The sequence below is a fragment of the Suillus plorans genome (genome assembly GCF_016647745.1).
Source record: "Suillus plorans strain S12 chromosome Unknown HD556scaffold_28, whole genome shotgun sequence".
Classification (NCBI taxonomy): domain Eukaryota; kingdom Fungi; phylum Basidiomycota; class Agaricomycetes; order Boletales; family Suillaceae; genus Suillus; species Suillus plorans.
This window is the reverse complement of record NW_024537412.1, coordinates 470962-487590: the sequence shown is the minus strand read 5'-3', so window position 1 is coordinate 487590 and position 16629 is coordinate 470962. Positions and strand designations below refer to the sequence as shown.

The window sequence follows — 16629 nt, the reverse complement described above, 5'->3', positions numbered from 1 at the left end:
AGTTTGAATGACACTCCAACATTGTACATGAACTTGCCATGGTTTTTGGGAGTTGCAAAGGCTCAAAGGAGCCTTGGTCCTGCTCATAAGTATTGTCAGGAAAGTCTTCCCAAGGAGGTGGTGCCTCAACAGGCTGAATTGTTGGTGATTCTGGGGGAGAGTTAGGCATGGACCTGTAGGCATGTCGCCTCGTGCTTGCAAGTGGGACCTTGACCCAAGTCTTCCTACCTTTGCTGCCCCTTGCTTCCACCCTGTGAGATTTTTGCACTGGGGTGCATCTACCTATCTTCATCTTGTTTACTAATGTTGCAAGCAAGGCATCAGCTCAGGTGTAATGAATTGTTATTGCAATATGATGCTGTGCAGTCCTGTTGGCTTATTACAAATTCATTTCCATTAATGGCTTCATGGTCCAATATGGGCCTGATTAACCTATCATTAGGCTTTGCTTCAAGTTCAACTTCGCACAATTCATTAATACTTCCTACCTTGCAAATCCTCAGCCCTTTCTGCATGCTGATTCACTATGGCAAGAACAGGTCATTCCACCAACACGACTTCCGGAAGACACAGGATGCGTCAACCACAGTCTCAGAAGCTCACAGGACAAGGAGATTTTGGAGTTGAAGAACTACCTTCCTGAGTGGACTGCTGCCAAAAGGAGTGAGAAGCGAGCGATTTTCACTGCCATAGCAAGGGCGGCCAGGTTGTTTGCTCCTAAGTTGGACCAAAAACAATGGAAAAAGAGGAAGCAGGTGAGGCTTCTTTGTTGTGTTGAAAAACTAAATTTTTAACGTCACATTCTTTCATCAACTCTTAGGTGTACAAGACTTGGTTGTTCAACAACAAGAAAAAGAAGGAAAGGAAGGACATGATCAAGTATGGGAGGAAATGGACGCCCAGGATGGTGGTCTACCAGCAGAAACACGAAGAGGTGCTGAAGAGGATTGAGGACGAGTCCGGGGTAAAGCCAGGAGATCCTGGTATGTTCAAACATTATCAGGCGGCGGTGAAGAGAGTCATGGCTGAATTGGACGACGACGAGTTGGAGAAGGCTAAAGAAACAGCTAAAGAGTGGTCCAACAACTGTCCGCCTCCGGAGATACAAGCACAAGTCGCTCGTAAGAAGGGTCCGGCATATATGGAGCACTTTTCGAACGAGATGTGGAGGCAATGTGGGATGAGAGTGTTTGTGATGTCGGCTTGGAAAAATGAAAAGGGCGAGGTGCTGTTCGGGATGTGAGTACATTTATCCATTGACGGAGATCTTTTGTCTCAAAATATTCATGCAGGCATGATGATAATGAGGCCTTAGGAGATGGGGACAGCTTCATGAAGACAAAGGACTGGGAGGACATTGAGCCAGTGTGGCAGGAGTACGTGCAGGAACAGTTCGGTGAGTGTGTGAACCATATATACCAGATTGAACATGTTGAGCATCATAATGATAGGCGCCGGGGCACGGGATGGAGGACGTCAGGTCAAGGGAGGTCGAAAACAAATTCGAAAACCAGCCTTCGAACTTGAAATGGACGGGGAGGGTATGCCACTCCTTCCGGACATCACCGACACCAAACTGGAGGAGAAGAAGGCCATAGTAAGGGCCTTTCTTACATCGCACTATCGTGAGTTTGTTGTCGCATCACCTGACAAATTGTTCAATTCATGAACAAAGGGATATGCTCCGGGAAGGACAAGGCGGTTGTGCCATGGAGTGCCATTGTACAAAGTCAGGATGACTTCGTGGCCCGGACGTATCTTCCGGCGGATGTTGACTTGAAGGAACCTTCGAAGCTGCAAATTTGGGACACCACTACCTTGCTCCAGTTCTGGCTCGCTCAGCAAGAAACAGGCGAAGGGCCCACATTTCTGTTCAAAGCATGGAAGAACAAAGATGGGGACATGGTACCATCTGTCATATCTGGCAACTCGCCCTCTCCTCAGACTCGTATAGTGAGAAGGCAACAGAGGGTTACCATCCGAAGGCCTCGGGAGTCATCGACAGAAGCCGAGAGTGATAAGGAGAGTGCCACTCATCATATGGAGCATAATTTGGATGATGACCTGGCTGACGGGAGACCTCCGCTGAAGAAGCCCAGGACGGGAGGTCCTACACCCAGAGGGCCGGCAGTCCCACATTCAATTCCAAAGCCTCGCCCGGCCAAGCCGGCCAAAAAAGGTGCATTACTGACATCACGAATGGGAGACCTCCTTGCTGGGTTAACTGACGACGCGACGGGTGAGGTTAGAGATGATGTTGAAATGGAAGAGAGTATCACGCCGCCGGCACAGAAAAGGAGGCGGGGCACTCGAGTCACTGTTGAACCATCCACGAGGATGACCCGGAGTAAGTTGCAAATGCCAGTAGACAGTACACCTAGAGTAACCAGAGCACGGGGACGCACTTAATGTACATATATCTTCCTGCCCTCATGTGTAATGTCATAAGTGCTATTATGTATATGTCAGAGTACTAACAATCAAATTGTAATTGCCAAATGCCAAATCTCGAGTACCAAGGCCCGAGTACCGAATCCCAAATACCGAAGCCCGAACGCCGGTCACCGAGTACCAAGGCCCGAGTACCGAACACCGAGTACCGAGCCCCGAGTACCGAGCCCCGAGTACCAAGCACCGGCTACCGAGCCCCGACTGCCGAGCCCCAACTACCGAGCCCCGAGTACCGAGCCCCGAGTACCGAGCACTGAAAACCTGGCAGCGAGTACTGGGTAGGTAGAGTATACAACTACCAAGGACTACCTACTGAGTAGTACTGCAATGTGTCTACTATCAGACATTGATCCATATTTACACGTTACTTGAGTCCTCAAAGGCCTCAATGAGGGTATCTAATACCTTCAGCATTTCGGAGGTTGACTCCCTTACCCTTTGCATCCTCCGGAGGTCTGCATCTGCTTTTCGCAGCTTGTCGCATGTTTCAGCCCATGCCACCCTGAATGGTCTGTCAGCCTCAAGAATTTGGGCTACTGTAGGGGCAGGAAGATTTCCATGACGCTGTTCATAATCTCCCAGGCGATCTACAATTGATTGAACTTGCAGGATATTAGCAGAGATAAATAATCAACTGTTGTATACTTACTTTCAGCTTGATCATAAGATCCGATTGGCATGAACTCCTGAACCATGGCACGCAGTGCTTCATTGTTGAGTTCCGGCCCGGGCGATTGACGTTCGGGAGTTTCTGACATAGCTTAGGAGATAGCATGAGTAAAGCACATGAAATGATATGAATATACCTACAAGGTATGGGTGCACCTGGTACACCTGGAGTGGCCGGATGGGCCTCCGGAGTTGATTCATTGACTGGGGAAATGCCATGAAAGGTGACCATGGGATTGAAAAAGTAGTCTCACCAGCCATAGGAAAATCGGGTACAACCGGAGCATCATCAGACGAAATCAAGGTATCCTCTGGACCAAGATACAAGTCCGGGTCATCGTACAGGGCCAGTCCATCTGCCAGAGCCGGAGATGATGGATCTGGAGATATGTGATGAATTTGCACATGTAAAATATGTACATATAGATTGAGAGACATACCGGGAATCGCATTTAACGAATCCACACCACCGGAAGACCCAGAATCAGAGTCTAACTCATCATCCGGTCCAAGGTATATATCATCTAATGGATCTGAACCATGTCAGATCAATTGACTGAAATCAGAAAAAACAAAACATACCAAGGGACATCCGGGACTGGGAGGACTCATCCACATCCATTGAAGTAAATTCAGTGACCGGAGGGTCATGAAATCTGACCCCAGGTTGAGAGCTCATGATATCTGATGAGCTGATGCACTGATGAACTGATTGATAACTGATAACGTCGAAGTTCAACACATGGCCGGCGATTGCCGAAAGTTGAACCATGACCAAAGAAACACAAACAATCAATGAATTTTCAACAGCGTCCTTCAATTGTATTGTTTCTTTGAAACTTCATTCTATTGATAACAGATTTCACCCTGCTTTCAACACTCTCACATCTGTCAACTCCATCCAAATGTCTACTCAAGTTCAATCTTCATTGGCCAACCTCAAGGCATCCACTGCTCAACTTGTGGGCATCATTGCCGGCGCCCGGCACATCCCGGCCGGCTCTGTGGACGTCCACCTTGTTCTAACAAAGCAGGTCACCACTCTTTTGGTATGTTGAACTTATTAAATTAGTGTAACATTAATGTTTGTAATGTCCGGGTAGGCTGACATCATCCGGGCCCATGAGAAAGGGGAGTACATCCCTGGAATTGTGGTGTCCTGCTCTAAGGAGCTGATGAGGGTGCGTTCCATGACTCCCCGGGCATTGCCCAACTGGCACAGCATTGGCCATGATGACCCCCGGGTGGCTAGACACGCCTGGCGCAAGCAAGTCCGTGCCTGGGAGGCGTTGGGTGACAATTCCTGTGATCTCCCTGTTGTCCCTAACGTTTCCACTGGCCCACTCACTCTCAACCTTCCGTCTCCACCTGTCCCTTCACCTGCACCTGTCCCTTCCCCCACCCCCGTCATTCCCTCACCTCCGGTCATTGCCGGACCTTCCGGCAAGACGACCCCTGAGGTCCGGGACAAAGGAAAAGGTAAGGCCATCTCTGTCGACCTGTCGCCGGAAGTTGGGGGGAGCAACAAGAGGAAGTCTCCAATGATTTCTGGACACTCCTCCCAACCTCCAAAGTCGGCGCTGAAGGCTCGCAAGCGTGCCAAACCAACTGAACTCCCCAAGTCGAAGCCGTTTGTGGAGTCGGAAGATGATGAAGACCCAATTGTTCAGGTATGTGTTCTGGCTGATTTCTGACATGCTCTCAATTTGTTGCAGCCGATTTTGCGTGGAGTGCCGGAGGTCGTCCTTCCCCAGCGCACCATTGTGGTAAGGAAGCCCCAGTTGCCTCGGTCACCCGGTTCCCCCAAGAAGCAATCATTTGGGCCTGCTTCGGTAAGTTTGCATTTTTCGTTTGGACTTTAAATATATGCTCATGTGTCCACAGCTGACTGCCGGCAGTCGTCCGGAGGTTACGGTGAGTCGTTTGGACATGTCCGGACCTCCCATGTATAATTCCCACTCATTCCCATTACATTAGAAATCTCCCATCAGTCGTCCGGAGGCTCAGGTAAGTCTTAGAAGTTTTCCAGAAACTCATATGTGTATTAACAATCTGTCAGGCAACCTCCGGCAGTCGTCCGGAAGTTGAGGAGGAGTCCTCCGATGATACTTCCAGTGCTTCGGATGGTGACCCGCCAGCCACTACCACATTTGACATCACCATTCCCGGCCCAGTGAGTACTCAAATAAATTCCCCTTAGTCCATCTACTAACGGATACTACAGAACAACCCCTGCCATTATTGTGTGAAGGAAAATTGGCCCTGTGCGACTCGATTGGACAAGAGGTCCAGCCTCCCCTGCTTGTCTTGCATCCGCTGCTCCACCAAGAAGATCAAATGCAACCCTGCATCTCTGGGATCCCCGCCCAAACGGACCTGAGGGAAGTCTACCACCGGCCGGACGCGTTCCAAGACACCCGCCCCTGCTCCATCCAATGCTCCATCTCCCTCCCGGTCAAGGGCCCGAACTCGTAGTCAATCTTGTGGCCCTTCCCGAACTCCGGCCATCCCTGCTGCAACTACACCCCAGGTGCAGTCACGTGGTCGCAGCAAGACCATCACTACCAAGAAGACACCTGCACCTGCACCTGCACCTGCACCTGCACCTGCACCTGCACCTGCACCTGCACCTGCACCTGCACCTGCACCTGTTCCTGCACCTGTCCCTGCACCTGCGCCAGCTGGTAAGTCACCCATACTTTTGATGACCGGCTGACCTAATTTTTTACTTAGCAGTCAGGTCTTCCAGCGTCGCAGTGCCTCGTGCAGCACTCAATGTTCCCATGCCGGATCTCCATTCCATGGCCATCGCGATTCGGGATGGTGCAGCTCGCATCGCTATTCTTGAGGCTCGGGTGCAGGAGCAGGACGCTAAGATTGATACCCTGCAACGCCTCCATGAGAGCCTCCGGCGCACAGTGGTCGACCGGCACCCTTCATTTTCACTTCCGGACACACCGGCCGATGGATTAATGTTGCTTGATCAAGGAGGTCCCCCCCGTCCATGTCACCCCTCCCCTCCGCACTTTCCAACCTCATTGATTTGGACTTTTCAGTCATGCAACCTACACCCTTGACGCCTGAGCATGGATCTGCTGTGGTAGGTCCCATGGTTGAGCCCATCCAAGTTCAGCCTGAGGGTCCACAATCCTCCGGTGAAATTGTTCTCCCTGATGAACCAGGCAACCTCCTGCCAGAATTCCCCGGCGATATTGTGGTCCCTAATGAACCAGGTAACCTCCTGCCAGAATATGATTCTTCTGATGAGGAGATGGATGTTGAGGGAAAGGTTGATCTTCCTGGTGAGGAGGTTGACATGGCTACATAATTGCTCAGTGATAGATGTACATAAATGTTTTTCCATGCATGTTACCTATGCCACAATTGAATAATTCCATGATGACTCCCGATATCCAGAACTTGAAACTGCAGATTGAGGTAGATATCACCCGAAACCCGAACACCCGAATGTCAAATTATCAGTGCCGAACCCCGAGTCCCGGGTGCCGGTTACCGAGTCCCGACACCCGGAACTCAGGATTTGACATTTTAGACGAACAACATCTTCCAGACATGTTTAAATCAACCTATGTATATCTGTAAACATTTTACTAACCCCCACACCCCAAACCGAGATGTACCAACCCCCGAAACCCGAGACTGCCGGGTCTCGGGTATCGGGTGTCCGGAACTCGGAACTTGGGACAATTTGGGGAGATCAATTCAATTTGATTCACAATCGAGTTGATTGAGAACACATTGACTTACCCATGTTTGCAATATATTTTTGTTTAGACATACCGAGTTCCGAGTTCCGGACACTCGATACCCGAAACCCGAGACTGCCGGGTTTCGGGTTTCGGGGTTCGGAACTTGGGACAATTTGGGGAGATCAATTCAATTTGATTCACAATCGAGTTGATTGAGAACACATTGACTTACCCATGTTTGCAATATATTTTTGTTTAGACATACCGAGTTCCGAGTTCCGGACACCCGATACCCAAAACCCGAGACTGCCGGGTTTCGGGTTTCGGGTGTCCGGAACTCGGAACTCGGTATGTCTAAACAAAAATATATTGCAAACATGGGTAAGTCAATGTGTTGTCAATCAACTCAATTGTAAATTAAATTGTATTCATCTCCCCAAATTGTCCCAAGTTCCGAGTTCCGGACACCCGATACCTGAGACCCGGCAGTCTCGGGTTTCGGGTATCGGGTGTCCGGAACTCGGAACTCGGTATGTCTAAACAAAAATATATTGCAAACATGGGTAAGTCAATGTGTTCTCAATCAACTCGATTGTGAATCAAATTGAATTGATCTCCCCAAATTGTCCCAAGTTCCGAGTTCCGGACACCCAAAACCCGAGACCCGGCAGTCTCGGGTTTCGGGTTTCGGGGTTCGGGGGTTGGTACATCTCGGTTTGGGGTTTGGCACTGAAAATTTGACATATATATTTTTGTGAGTGTTGTGCTTCTGGTGTTCATGCTTAGAAAATAGGATTTGTTGCACACCAGGGTTCAGGTGTGGGGTTTTTCCACTTCAGTCCTGGATTATTGGTCAATGCCACACATGGTCGATTCATGTTTTTGTGCTTAGGGGTTTAGATTTGGTGGTCAATGGTAGGTATATGCACTCATAGTGTACATGTATCCTATGTGTTTGATTCGCTGGTGGCTACAGTAGCTGTATGTCTTGATGGAACATATCTAGGCTCACCCATATATGTAATACACCCCCGTCTATGTATTATCCCCCACGTCGGCCCACCCGTCTATGTAATACATCCTATGTTGGCCCACCCGTCTATATAATACATCCTGCATCGGCCCACCCGTCTATATAATTATACCCCACCTTGGCCCACCTGTCTATGTAATAAATATTTTATCGCACCCTCGGCCCACCGGTCTATTTGATATCCCTTTCGTCGGCCCACCCGTATATGTAATACATTCCACGTCGGCCCACCTGTATATGGAATACACCCTACGTCAGCCCACCCGTCTATGTAATATTCCCCTACCTCGGCCCACCCATATATGTAATACACCCATGTCAGCCCGCCCGTCTATATAACAATATTTGCCTTACATCTCTCTTCAGCCCAGCTGTCTATAATATCCTACTCTACATATTACCCAGATGGGCCCACCCATCTCCATGAATGATCATATTCCCCCGGCCCATCTGTCAACATTAAGGATATATATATCATTGGCATACATGGGCCCACCCGTCTCCATCGGAAATAATATGTGTCCCGGCCCATCTGTCATCATCGAGAATATACACAACATGGGCCCATGATCGGCTGGCCCATCTCATACGGGATATTATGGAGGTCGGGTGGCCCGTATAATACGGAATTTGTCACTGAAGGGGCTCCAACAAGCTAGCGGATGGTACCATGTCGTCATTGTCCCACACTCTTGTAACGAACGCAGCTCGGTCCAGAACAAACTAACGTCGCAAGGCCTTATATAGCATCAGAGTTTATCAAGACTTCATGGAGAATAGACTGACTAACCCACCTTACACCTAATGACCATACCTTGGCAGTGAGCTGGCAGATAGTATCACATCGTCATCGCCCCGCATCCTTGCACCAAAGGGAACTCGAACCAGAACACACTAATGTCACAAGACCTTATCTAGTGCCAGAGATTATCAAGAGTTTGTAGAGAACAGAATGACAGACTCACCTTGGACCTAACGACCATATCTCAGCAGTAAGCTGGCGGATGGTATCATGTCGTCATTGCCCCACATCCTTGCACCGAAGGGAGCTCGATCCAGAACATGCTAATGTCGCAAGACCTTATCTAGCACCAGAGTGCATCAACAGTTTGTGGAGAATGGACTGACTGACTCACCTTGCACCTAACGACCATATCTCGGCAGTGAGCTGGCAGATGATACCGCATCGTCATCGCCCCGCATCCATGTACTGAAGGGAACTCAGTCCAGAACACGCTAACGTCACAAGACCTTATCTACTGCCAGAGTTTATTAAGATTTTGTGGAGAATGGACTGACTGACTCACCTTGCACCTCACGACCATACCTTAGCAGTAAGCTGGCGGATAGTACCGCATCGTCATCGTTCCGCATCCTTGTACCAAAGGGAACTTGGTCCAAAACAAACCAACGTTGCAAGACTTTACCTAACGCCAACATCAAGGGAGGATTTGTCGAAGTTCCATTGAAAAGCATAGGTTGCATGTGATAAGCGGATTGAAACTGCATTATAATCGCTTTACACATTTGGGCCGTTGGCAGCTTTGATCCAAAGCAGTCCGGCCATATAAAAAATTATCTGATGTTAGCATTCATCTAGAGATTGCGCAACAGCCAAAGGTCACATACCACGACCAGGGCATGGCAGAATGATAGTGTATCACCGCTAGTGCTCAACTAGGTGACTGTGGTGACTTTGGGCAACTTAATAATTCATTCTCACGGCTGGTGGGTATTGCAATCTGTTGACAAAATGGCAGATAATTGCAACGAGACTGCACAAATGTGCATTTGGTGGTTTCTATCCAACGTAGTCCGGGTATTCAAAGCTCTGTCATTTGAAGTACAATTGTGATATATATTGTACGAATTTTACTTTAAATAAACCTTTCTAACACTTTACCATTTTCGCGTCGCTTTCCTGATGCAGATGCAGAAACTAAACAAAAAGGCATTGGGTAAGGTTCGCAAGGAAGCCGACCTGCCCACTACATACCCCACGGCAGGCCCCTCCTCGTTGACCACTGACGAGCCTATGGCCGAATGGAGCGAGGAACAGTTGTCGAGGGAGACGGAGGTCTCCCTGGAGGGGGAGATGTAACGGAGTTACTTTCAACCGAGTACCATCCTCGTGATTCCTGTTTCTGTGCCTTTACTCAAGCGGTTTTGCAAACATTTATTCCTATAGCTACGATTACTTTACAGTGGGCCTTCGGCCGAGATCCTAGCCTTCCGTGTTCTCCCCTCCGTGTCTACCTATCCGTTTCACTCCGAGAGCCTTAGTATAAATACTGCGTAGTTAGTAGTTTTAGATCAGCGTTTTCTGGAATAAGGAATAGCAGACTTTGAAACTGTCATCCTACCGAAGACTCTCTTCTCCTGTGCCGTTGACTTCGAGCTGCGTCAGCACGTCGCTAAATAGCCAACGTCATACATGACTTTGCGATCGGGCCTTGGTAACAACGGGACAAGCCTAGTTTTCCGTATATCCGGGCTCATGGTGCCAAGGTACCTGCAATTCCAATCGGGTTAAGTGATGCGGCTACCAATGAGAAATTCATGTTACCTCAGAGATTCGTGGCACCAAGATTGGTTTCCTCGAACCCATATTGCTGTCCGGTCAAGATACTCTTTGACTAGGACATCAACGGAAGGTCCCCACGAAGGAACTTTCGCAAGACCATCGATGAATCGTTTCTGAACTTCGGTGTGATAGTGCGCTGCCCAGGCCATTGCACCGCTCACGTCAAGGCCGAGGTCAAACATGATGACACTGATAATGTTATGGCCTTCATCCCTAACTGCTTGCTCTTTGTTATATGAAAACATGTCCTGTTGAAGATCGTGAGCATACTACAAACCAAGACGTCCTCCATACCGATTTACATTGTCGATCAGAGCTAAATCTGTGATGCATTCAGCAAGATCCATGATGACGGGGTGGTTGAGCACTTCATCAGGAAGGTTGATTCCCATCTGCAATATTAGGAAAGTAGGTTGTACGCCAATAGTTTTGCGCCGGAGCTTGAGGTAGTCATCGAGACTGCGCCAATGATCTTGTCCACGGTCAAGAGCCTCGTCAATCATTGAATAAAAGTATGCAGAAGAGATCTCAAGGAAGCGACGTTGAGAAGACAAGCTTGCAGATTTGATCGCGCGAGCCCAAAATCTATGCAAAACCCCTTGAACTTCAGGTGATCGTCAAACAATTCAGAAGCACTTACTGTCGCGCAATTTCGCCCAGAATGCATTCGTCTTCTGGTCGTTTCTTATGAGGATTTTGTAGGGCATCGACCACGATGTCCGCCATTTCTTTCGCGAGTGCCTCATTTTTGAAGTCGGTGTACTCGTCGTAAATGAAAAAGAAATTTATCAAATCACAGGCAATTCGAAAGTGTTCTATTTTTTTCAGAAACGGAATCAGGGTCATGTGGTGCGTTAATGGCGAGAGTACGAACCTCTTGGTGCCTTGGGATAAAGTAGTGCTGTTAGGAGGGCTATAAGAAAAATATGTGTTCAATCATCGTCTGAATCTAGGGCTCGTGACATAGGTCGAACCAAAATCACACTTGTCGAATGCTTCTTGTGACTTGAGACTCAGGGCCTTGAAATCACGGAATGAAGCATCGGCTTCAGCTTTCACATCTTCGTAATGAGGATTGATGGTACGAGGCCAGGGCCAGTTAACCATAGTGTCTGGGAGGTATATCGTCTTTGGGCGAGTATCCATGACTTTCGAAATATAATTTCTGATGAGGAGTGCAAAAGTTGAAAGAGGGGCGAATTGTCGTTGGTCCAGTCCAGAGCTTCCCGCAGAACTTATATACGTGCCCAGGTCACAATCGACCTATTTCACATATACATCTGCAATAAATAAATAAGATATATTTTGCTTATCCGACGACAGCAGGTGACCGTGATTCTGTCAGCGTCAGGCCGTAAAGGTAGGGTCAGCCTTGTGAAGAATAAGAAAAATTGGTTAGCCAACATGTCTTCCCTGCATCGTCTTTGTCGTGCAGCTTCTTTTTGAGCTAACGGCTTCCGCTTTGATAAAAGTTCGATGAAGTACACAGCCGATCTGGCTTGTCTTCTTGATAGTATCGGGAATAGGCCTGAATGAACTTCCTATTTCAAAGAGCACATATGCTTATCGTTAAGTCGTTGTGTCACATAAGTTCACAGGGGTAGGGTCAGTCTTACGAACCGAGACCTTCGTTGGACAGACGCTGACTGTAGTGCAACCTAGATTTGACTTTCCGAGAGCTCTCTGAAACGGTTACGAGATACCTACGCCGGTCAAATCCTGAACCCAGACACCGGCCGGCCGTCGGTCGGTACTACGTAGCCACGCTGGCCATGGCGTCAGGAAGGCAGATCAGTATCACTGGATAGGACCGGTATGTTTCTATGATGTCCTCGGGATAATATTTGTGAAGGCTGTGGTGACCTTATCTATTCTTATCCGTAGCGCCCGCTCCGTCACAGCTTTGCATTACATGCAATGCGGCGGTAGAAGTTTCGACGCCACAACGGATTTTGAGCTGTATTTTAATGGAATCGGAGTTCCATGACTCGCTAAGGGTCAGGTGCGAACCCTGATAACGATAACAAGGAGGATGAGATCAGTCAAGAGAACGAATGAGAATAATGGTCGGCCACGCACCCATGCTCCTCAAAAATCAAGGTTGAAAACTATACCTGTAGTTATCCGAACCAGACGCCTCAGCGGTCACACCGATAATCGAATTGAGTCACCGACTGAAGTCCTCCAGAAATGACGTTGGACTGCTGACGTAGAAGAATGAATAGCCCCCTCTCAGATCATATTACGAGTATAGGGGAGCACTCAAGGGAAAAAACCCATTCACCTGCAGACACGCCTTTGGACGCCAATAAATCAGTCTGGCGCAAATCGCGCTGAAAGTTCGGTAGTAGTATGCGGTTGGGTCAGGGTACCGGTAATGCATCGGGAATAGGCTTCCAGTTTCATTCAAGAAACAGCGCGATAGACCAAGTCATACACGAACATGTCATTAGTGTTCAAGCTCTGCAGGAGAAACAGGCTTCGATCAATGACAGTAGTACTGTGTATAACGACATCAGCAAAAAGTTCTGATACTGACCTAAATGTAACATCATTACCTGTCCATATATATCGTGCCAAACAATGAGTATGAAGTCTACATGTGATGTAAATGTCCAGTCCAATTACAAACCATAATAATCCATTAAATGTCAATCAAATGGGACCATCCTCTACGACCCCCAGAAACCAGACCTAGGGAATCATAGGTCAACTCCAATCAATCCCAAACGCGGCGAAGGGTAGTGAACCCAGAGAGCAGCATTATAATAATCATTGCGACAGCACCGGGAAGAGCCGAGTTTATTTTGAGCTGGGGTAACGCTCCTGAGCATCCGGCACATTGCCACCCTAAGTGTATTCAAAAATAAGATACACGGCCAGCATGGGCGAACCTAGACTTACCACTAGATAAAGGTGTGTATCCCTGTGGCGTATACATAGCGAACACAAGCTCGCTGTTTGGCTCCAGATAACCAGGCGTGGGGAATGCGCTAGGGCCACCCTGGGCCCAAATATGAAGCGTGTAGCTTGCCTGAACCAGTGGAAGGCTAGGGTTTGCGGTCTGATAGCCATATGGATACCAGACCACGCTCTGAGCGGTCCCAGAAATGACACCATCGGTGGGGCCTATAGGGTATGTGTTCCCGTTTGCAACTGCTGCAACAGTGAGGGCGGTGGGTGTCACAATGATGCTCGAAAAGTTCCACCCAAACGTAACATATTCACTGGGAGCAATTTTGTAGTAGGAGTTAGATTGAATGGGAGGCATGGTTATAGTGATTGATCCAGCTTGAGCTCCTGTCGGGACTGTTGGCAATGGGGTACTCCCATTTACGAGGGATGCCGAGCCAGAGATTGATGCTGAAGAGGAAGCTGAAACTGAAGCGTTTCCATTCTGTTGTCTGCGCTGCAGATCAAGCTGACGATCCATGGCTTGTTGTGCTCAAAGGAAGAAGAGCGTCTATGAGGTAGGCGGGACGACTAGCGGAAGGAGTGTGGAATGGAGAGAGTAACTAGTAGTGCAACCGTGCACCTTGAGAGAGCATGACTTTGTCACACGGAATGCGTCCTAGTCCCATGCAGGGCTTGTTTTAGACTCTGCCGCAGTCGTTGTTTTCCACGGGACGTGACTGGCGTCCCCAGAAGAGCTATATCAAGCACTGCAGTCACAGCCCTCAGCCTGCCCACAACAAGGCGCTGACTTGGTCCCAAAATAGGATGGAGCTGAAACGATGCCAGTGAGACCACGTCGAAATTGTGAACAAACTGAATCGTCCGCGTCGGCGAAAGAGTTCGCGATCACATTTTCAGATACTGAAGCAAGGCTTCGTCTGGAGAATGTCGACGCCAAACTCGTAGTTAACCAGAAAACCACAGCTAAACTTTGTGATTTGCATCGCAAAGCTGTCATGTTAGATCTGTCATGATGAGGTCGGTGTGACTTGGTTGTCAGGTCTGTAGTAAGTAATAGCCGAGCTCCGATCACAGAGTCCCACGTATGTGATGACAAAATGATCTAATTCAGGAAGGTAACTATAATTAGTACTACATAGCCCAAAATAACCCAAAAACTTCACATCAAGCTGCTTGATGGGCCGGTGGCATTTCCAAGGTGAACCGCGAGTGAGTCCAGTCAATGCACCTCTTAGCTAAGAAATTGAAGTGTCGACAGACACGTTACTATTGTAGGTCCAAATGCCTCTGGAGTCTGTAGGGAGAACTCGCATTTGGTGATGTAAATGTTATCCTAGCCCGCCGGTATTCGTGTCTTTCCCCTGGTAAGCTGCTCATAGCCTCGACGTTGATGGTGTTTGATCGTCAGGCTGCTAGCATCTCTTCCGACATCACCGATCACCTTTGGCTCATGTATGTTTACGACGCTGTTGCACTATTCGTCTGGTAATATGGCATCGCGACCTGCCGCTGTGTTTTACGAGCTATTTCTCTAAGAATGCTAAGTTAAGTATCCAGTAACATGCACTGGGTCGATATACATCACGTTGGATCATTTTCGTATCCAAATCTATGCACCTTGAAGTATCCAGCGAGGAAAACTCTACTTCGGTTCACTATCTTCCACAGTCTGGTACAAATCCCTAGCAATCCGCAATTGGGCCGCTCTACCCGTTTCGTTGGGAGTGTCCGGAATAGCACGGATGATCAAATACTTGCGACCTGTCAAGACCTCTGGCGTGACCTTGAAAGGATCAATGCTAGAGCCAGCAGATGTTGCGGCGGCCAGAGCTGCATGAGACCCAACTACTGCACCACCCGCTTCTTGGGCAATGATGATACCGGCCTTGTAGAAACAGGTGAGGTGAAGGTATCGAGCATATACAACAGGTCTACTTACGCAGACATCCCATGGCCTTGTCGGGAATCAACGTGATGGTCAACATAAAAGTGTAGCACACTTACCAGCAACCGATTTCCCTATCCACGTTGCGTCAAGGCAACGTGTTTGTGTCATGAAGTGTAATATGTGCAATGATACGGCTCACCAGTACAAATCTAGGCCACCTTGAGCAACCATCGAGATATTAAGCGCTGCACTGCCTAGGGACCGTATGGAATGAGCCATCCGTCCCCCTGCAATGCCATCTGCAGGATCGCCCGCGAGACGCAAGAATGAGTCAGATTTTGGTACCAGGGTCTTTTTGCCACGGTCAGAGCCCCATTCGACAGCTGGGAAAGTAAGTTTGGATATTCTCGTGCATGACGCGTGACGTACCCAGAAGAGCCTTCTGCAAGGAGGGGAGGGGCTTAGGGTTGGTGAGGGGTAATTTCAGAGGTTGGCTATTGCCACGGGTGAGGAATGATCCTTGACCTTCGATCCCGGTGTACTTTGTGTAAGAGTCAGTAGTTGCGTTCAATGTCATAGTATTATACTGCGCACAAGGTGATCTAGGAAGGGGTTGTATATGACACCCAGAACAGGTCGCTTCTGGTAGATCAGCCCGAGAGAAATACAAGCGAATGGGAAGCCGTGGACAAAGTTCGTGGTGCCGTCTGAAAGTCACTGTTAGATCTCAACTAACTCAAATAGCAGATCGTGGCCCACCGATCGGATCAACACAGAATGTCGGCTCATCTGTAAGCTCATTGCGTGTTCCAAAGGAGTATGATTCCTCTCCGATGCTGAAGACATGGATGGATCGATCAGCATCATCCCGTTTCTGCGCGTATTATGGACTCACAATTTGAAACTGGGGTAAGCTTTTGTGATTTCGCTCTTCACGAGCTCCTCGACAGCAACATCGTATTCGGTAACCAAATCGACGGAATTCTTCTTTTCATTGACATCCGAAGTTGACTGAATGGCTTGCGAGCCTTCAAGAATCAATGTACCGGCAGTACGCGCGACCTTGACAGTGAAGGTCAAAATAGAGCGCAGGTCGACGGGCTTCAATGTTTGTGTATTGGCTGACATAGTGGTCGAAAGTAAGTGGAGCAATCGAGCTGAGCTTAGCTGAGTCCACTAGCTAGCCGATTTGCGAGGGCCGAGAACGTTACCTCTAAGAGATCTATTGATATCACTGAGCTTGTAATTAACTAGCAGACCTAGATGCATATGTATCATCTCTGCAGCGACTGATGTTTAACGAAACTAGCTGACGCGACCACGCCACTAAAAACATGCCAAGGTCTTTGCTAGCAACGACGCATTCAAACTCGCAATC

At 48.5% G+C, this 16629-nt stretch overlaps 6 protein-coding genes across 6 annotated transcripts; 1 reads left to right on the top strand and 5 right to left on the bottom strand.

The window, feature by feature from the left end:
- Positions 1-2808: 2808 nt before the first annotated feature.
- HD556DRAFT_1443363 (uncharacterized protein) lies at positions 2809-3799 on the bottom strand (the record flags this gene model as incomplete). The annotated part of the gene is made up of 6 exons (XM_041306595.1): positions 2809-3038; positions 3101-3211; positions 3262-3324; positions 3375-3500; positions 3561-3653; positions 3703-3799. The coding sequence occupies 6 exons, from the start codon at positions 3797-3799 to the stop codon at positions 2809-2811; spliced, it is 720 nt and encodes a 239-aa protein (XP_041160301.1).
- A 241-nt stretch (positions 3800-4040) lies between these two features.
- On the top strand, positions 4041-6528 carry HD556DRAFT_1373083 (uncharacterized protein; the record flags this gene model as incomplete). The annotated part of the gene is made up of 10 exons (XM_041303003.1): positions 4041-4169; positions 4224-4790; positions 4836-4952; positions 5005-5034; positions 5098-5159; positions 5194-5293; positions 5345-5384; positions 5502-5804; positions 5854-6111; positions 6177-6528. Coding segments are annotated over 10 exons (1878 nt in total), but the record flags the coding sequence as incomplete, so codon positions are not given.
- A 3738-nt stretch (positions 6529-10266) lies between these two features.
- On the bottom strand, positions 10267-11593 carry HD556DRAFT_1270696 (terpenoid synthase; the record flags this gene model as incomplete). The annotated part of the gene is made up of 6 exons (XM_041299168.1): positions 10267-10375; positions 10430-10695; positions 10750-11032; positions 11088-11262; positions 11322-11360; positions 11422-11593. The coding sequence occupies 6 exons, from the start codon at positions 11591-11593 to the stop codon at positions 10267-10269; spliced, it is 1044 nt and encodes a 347-aa protein (XP_041160299.1).
- A 1306-nt stretch (positions 11594-12899) lies between these two features.
- On the bottom strand, positions 12900-13991 carry HD556DRAFT_461541 (uncharacterized protein). Its single transcript, XM_041310671.1, has 3 exons — positions 13352-13991; positions 13006-13297; positions 12900-12947 (listed from the first exon to the last, which is right to left on the bottom strand). The coding sequence occupies exons 1-2, from the start codon at positions 13878-13880 to the stop codon at positions 13167-13169; spliced, it is 660 nt and encodes a 219-aa protein (XP_041160298.1). The 5' UTR covers positions 13881-13991; the 3' UTR covers positions 12900-12947; positions 13006-13166.
- On the bottom strand, positions 13992-14397 carry HD556DRAFT_461512 (uncharacterized protein). Its single transcript, XM_041310670.1, has one exon. The coding sequence runs from the start codon at positions 14358-14360 to the stop codon at positions 14103-14105; it is 258 nt and encodes an 85-aa protein (XP_041160297.1). The 5' UTR covers positions 14361-14397; the 3' UTR covers positions 13992-14102.
- A 608-nt stretch (positions 14398-15005) lies between these two features.
- Positions 15006-16379, bottom strand: HD556DRAFT_1308436 (myo inositol monophosphatase; the record flags this gene model as incomplete). The annotated part of the gene is made up of 8 exons (XM_041300131.1): positions 15006-15248; positions 15303-15318; positions 15368-15382; positions 15451-15634; positions 15681-15792; positions 15846-15958; positions 16011-16087; positions 16147-16379. 8 exons carry the CDS (start codon positions 16377-16379, stop codon positions 15006-15008), a joined length of 993 nt encoding a protein of 330 aa, XP_041160296.1.
- Between the last annotated feature and the right edge of the window lie 250 nt (positions 16380-16629).

Coding starts and splice junctions, on each gene's coding strand:
- HD556DRAFT_461512 (XM_041310670.1), bottom strand. CDS start 14,360: ATGACAGCTTTGCGATGCAAATCACAAAGTTTAGCTGTGGTTTTCTGG.
- HD556DRAFT_461541 (XM_041310671.1), bottom strand. CDS start 13,880: ATGGATCGTCAGCTTGATCTGCAGCGCAGACAACAGAATGGAAACGCT. Junction 13,298..13,351: donor ATACACACCTTTATCTAGTG/GTAAGTCTAGGT, acceptor GAATACACTTAG/GGTGGCAATGTGCCGGATGC.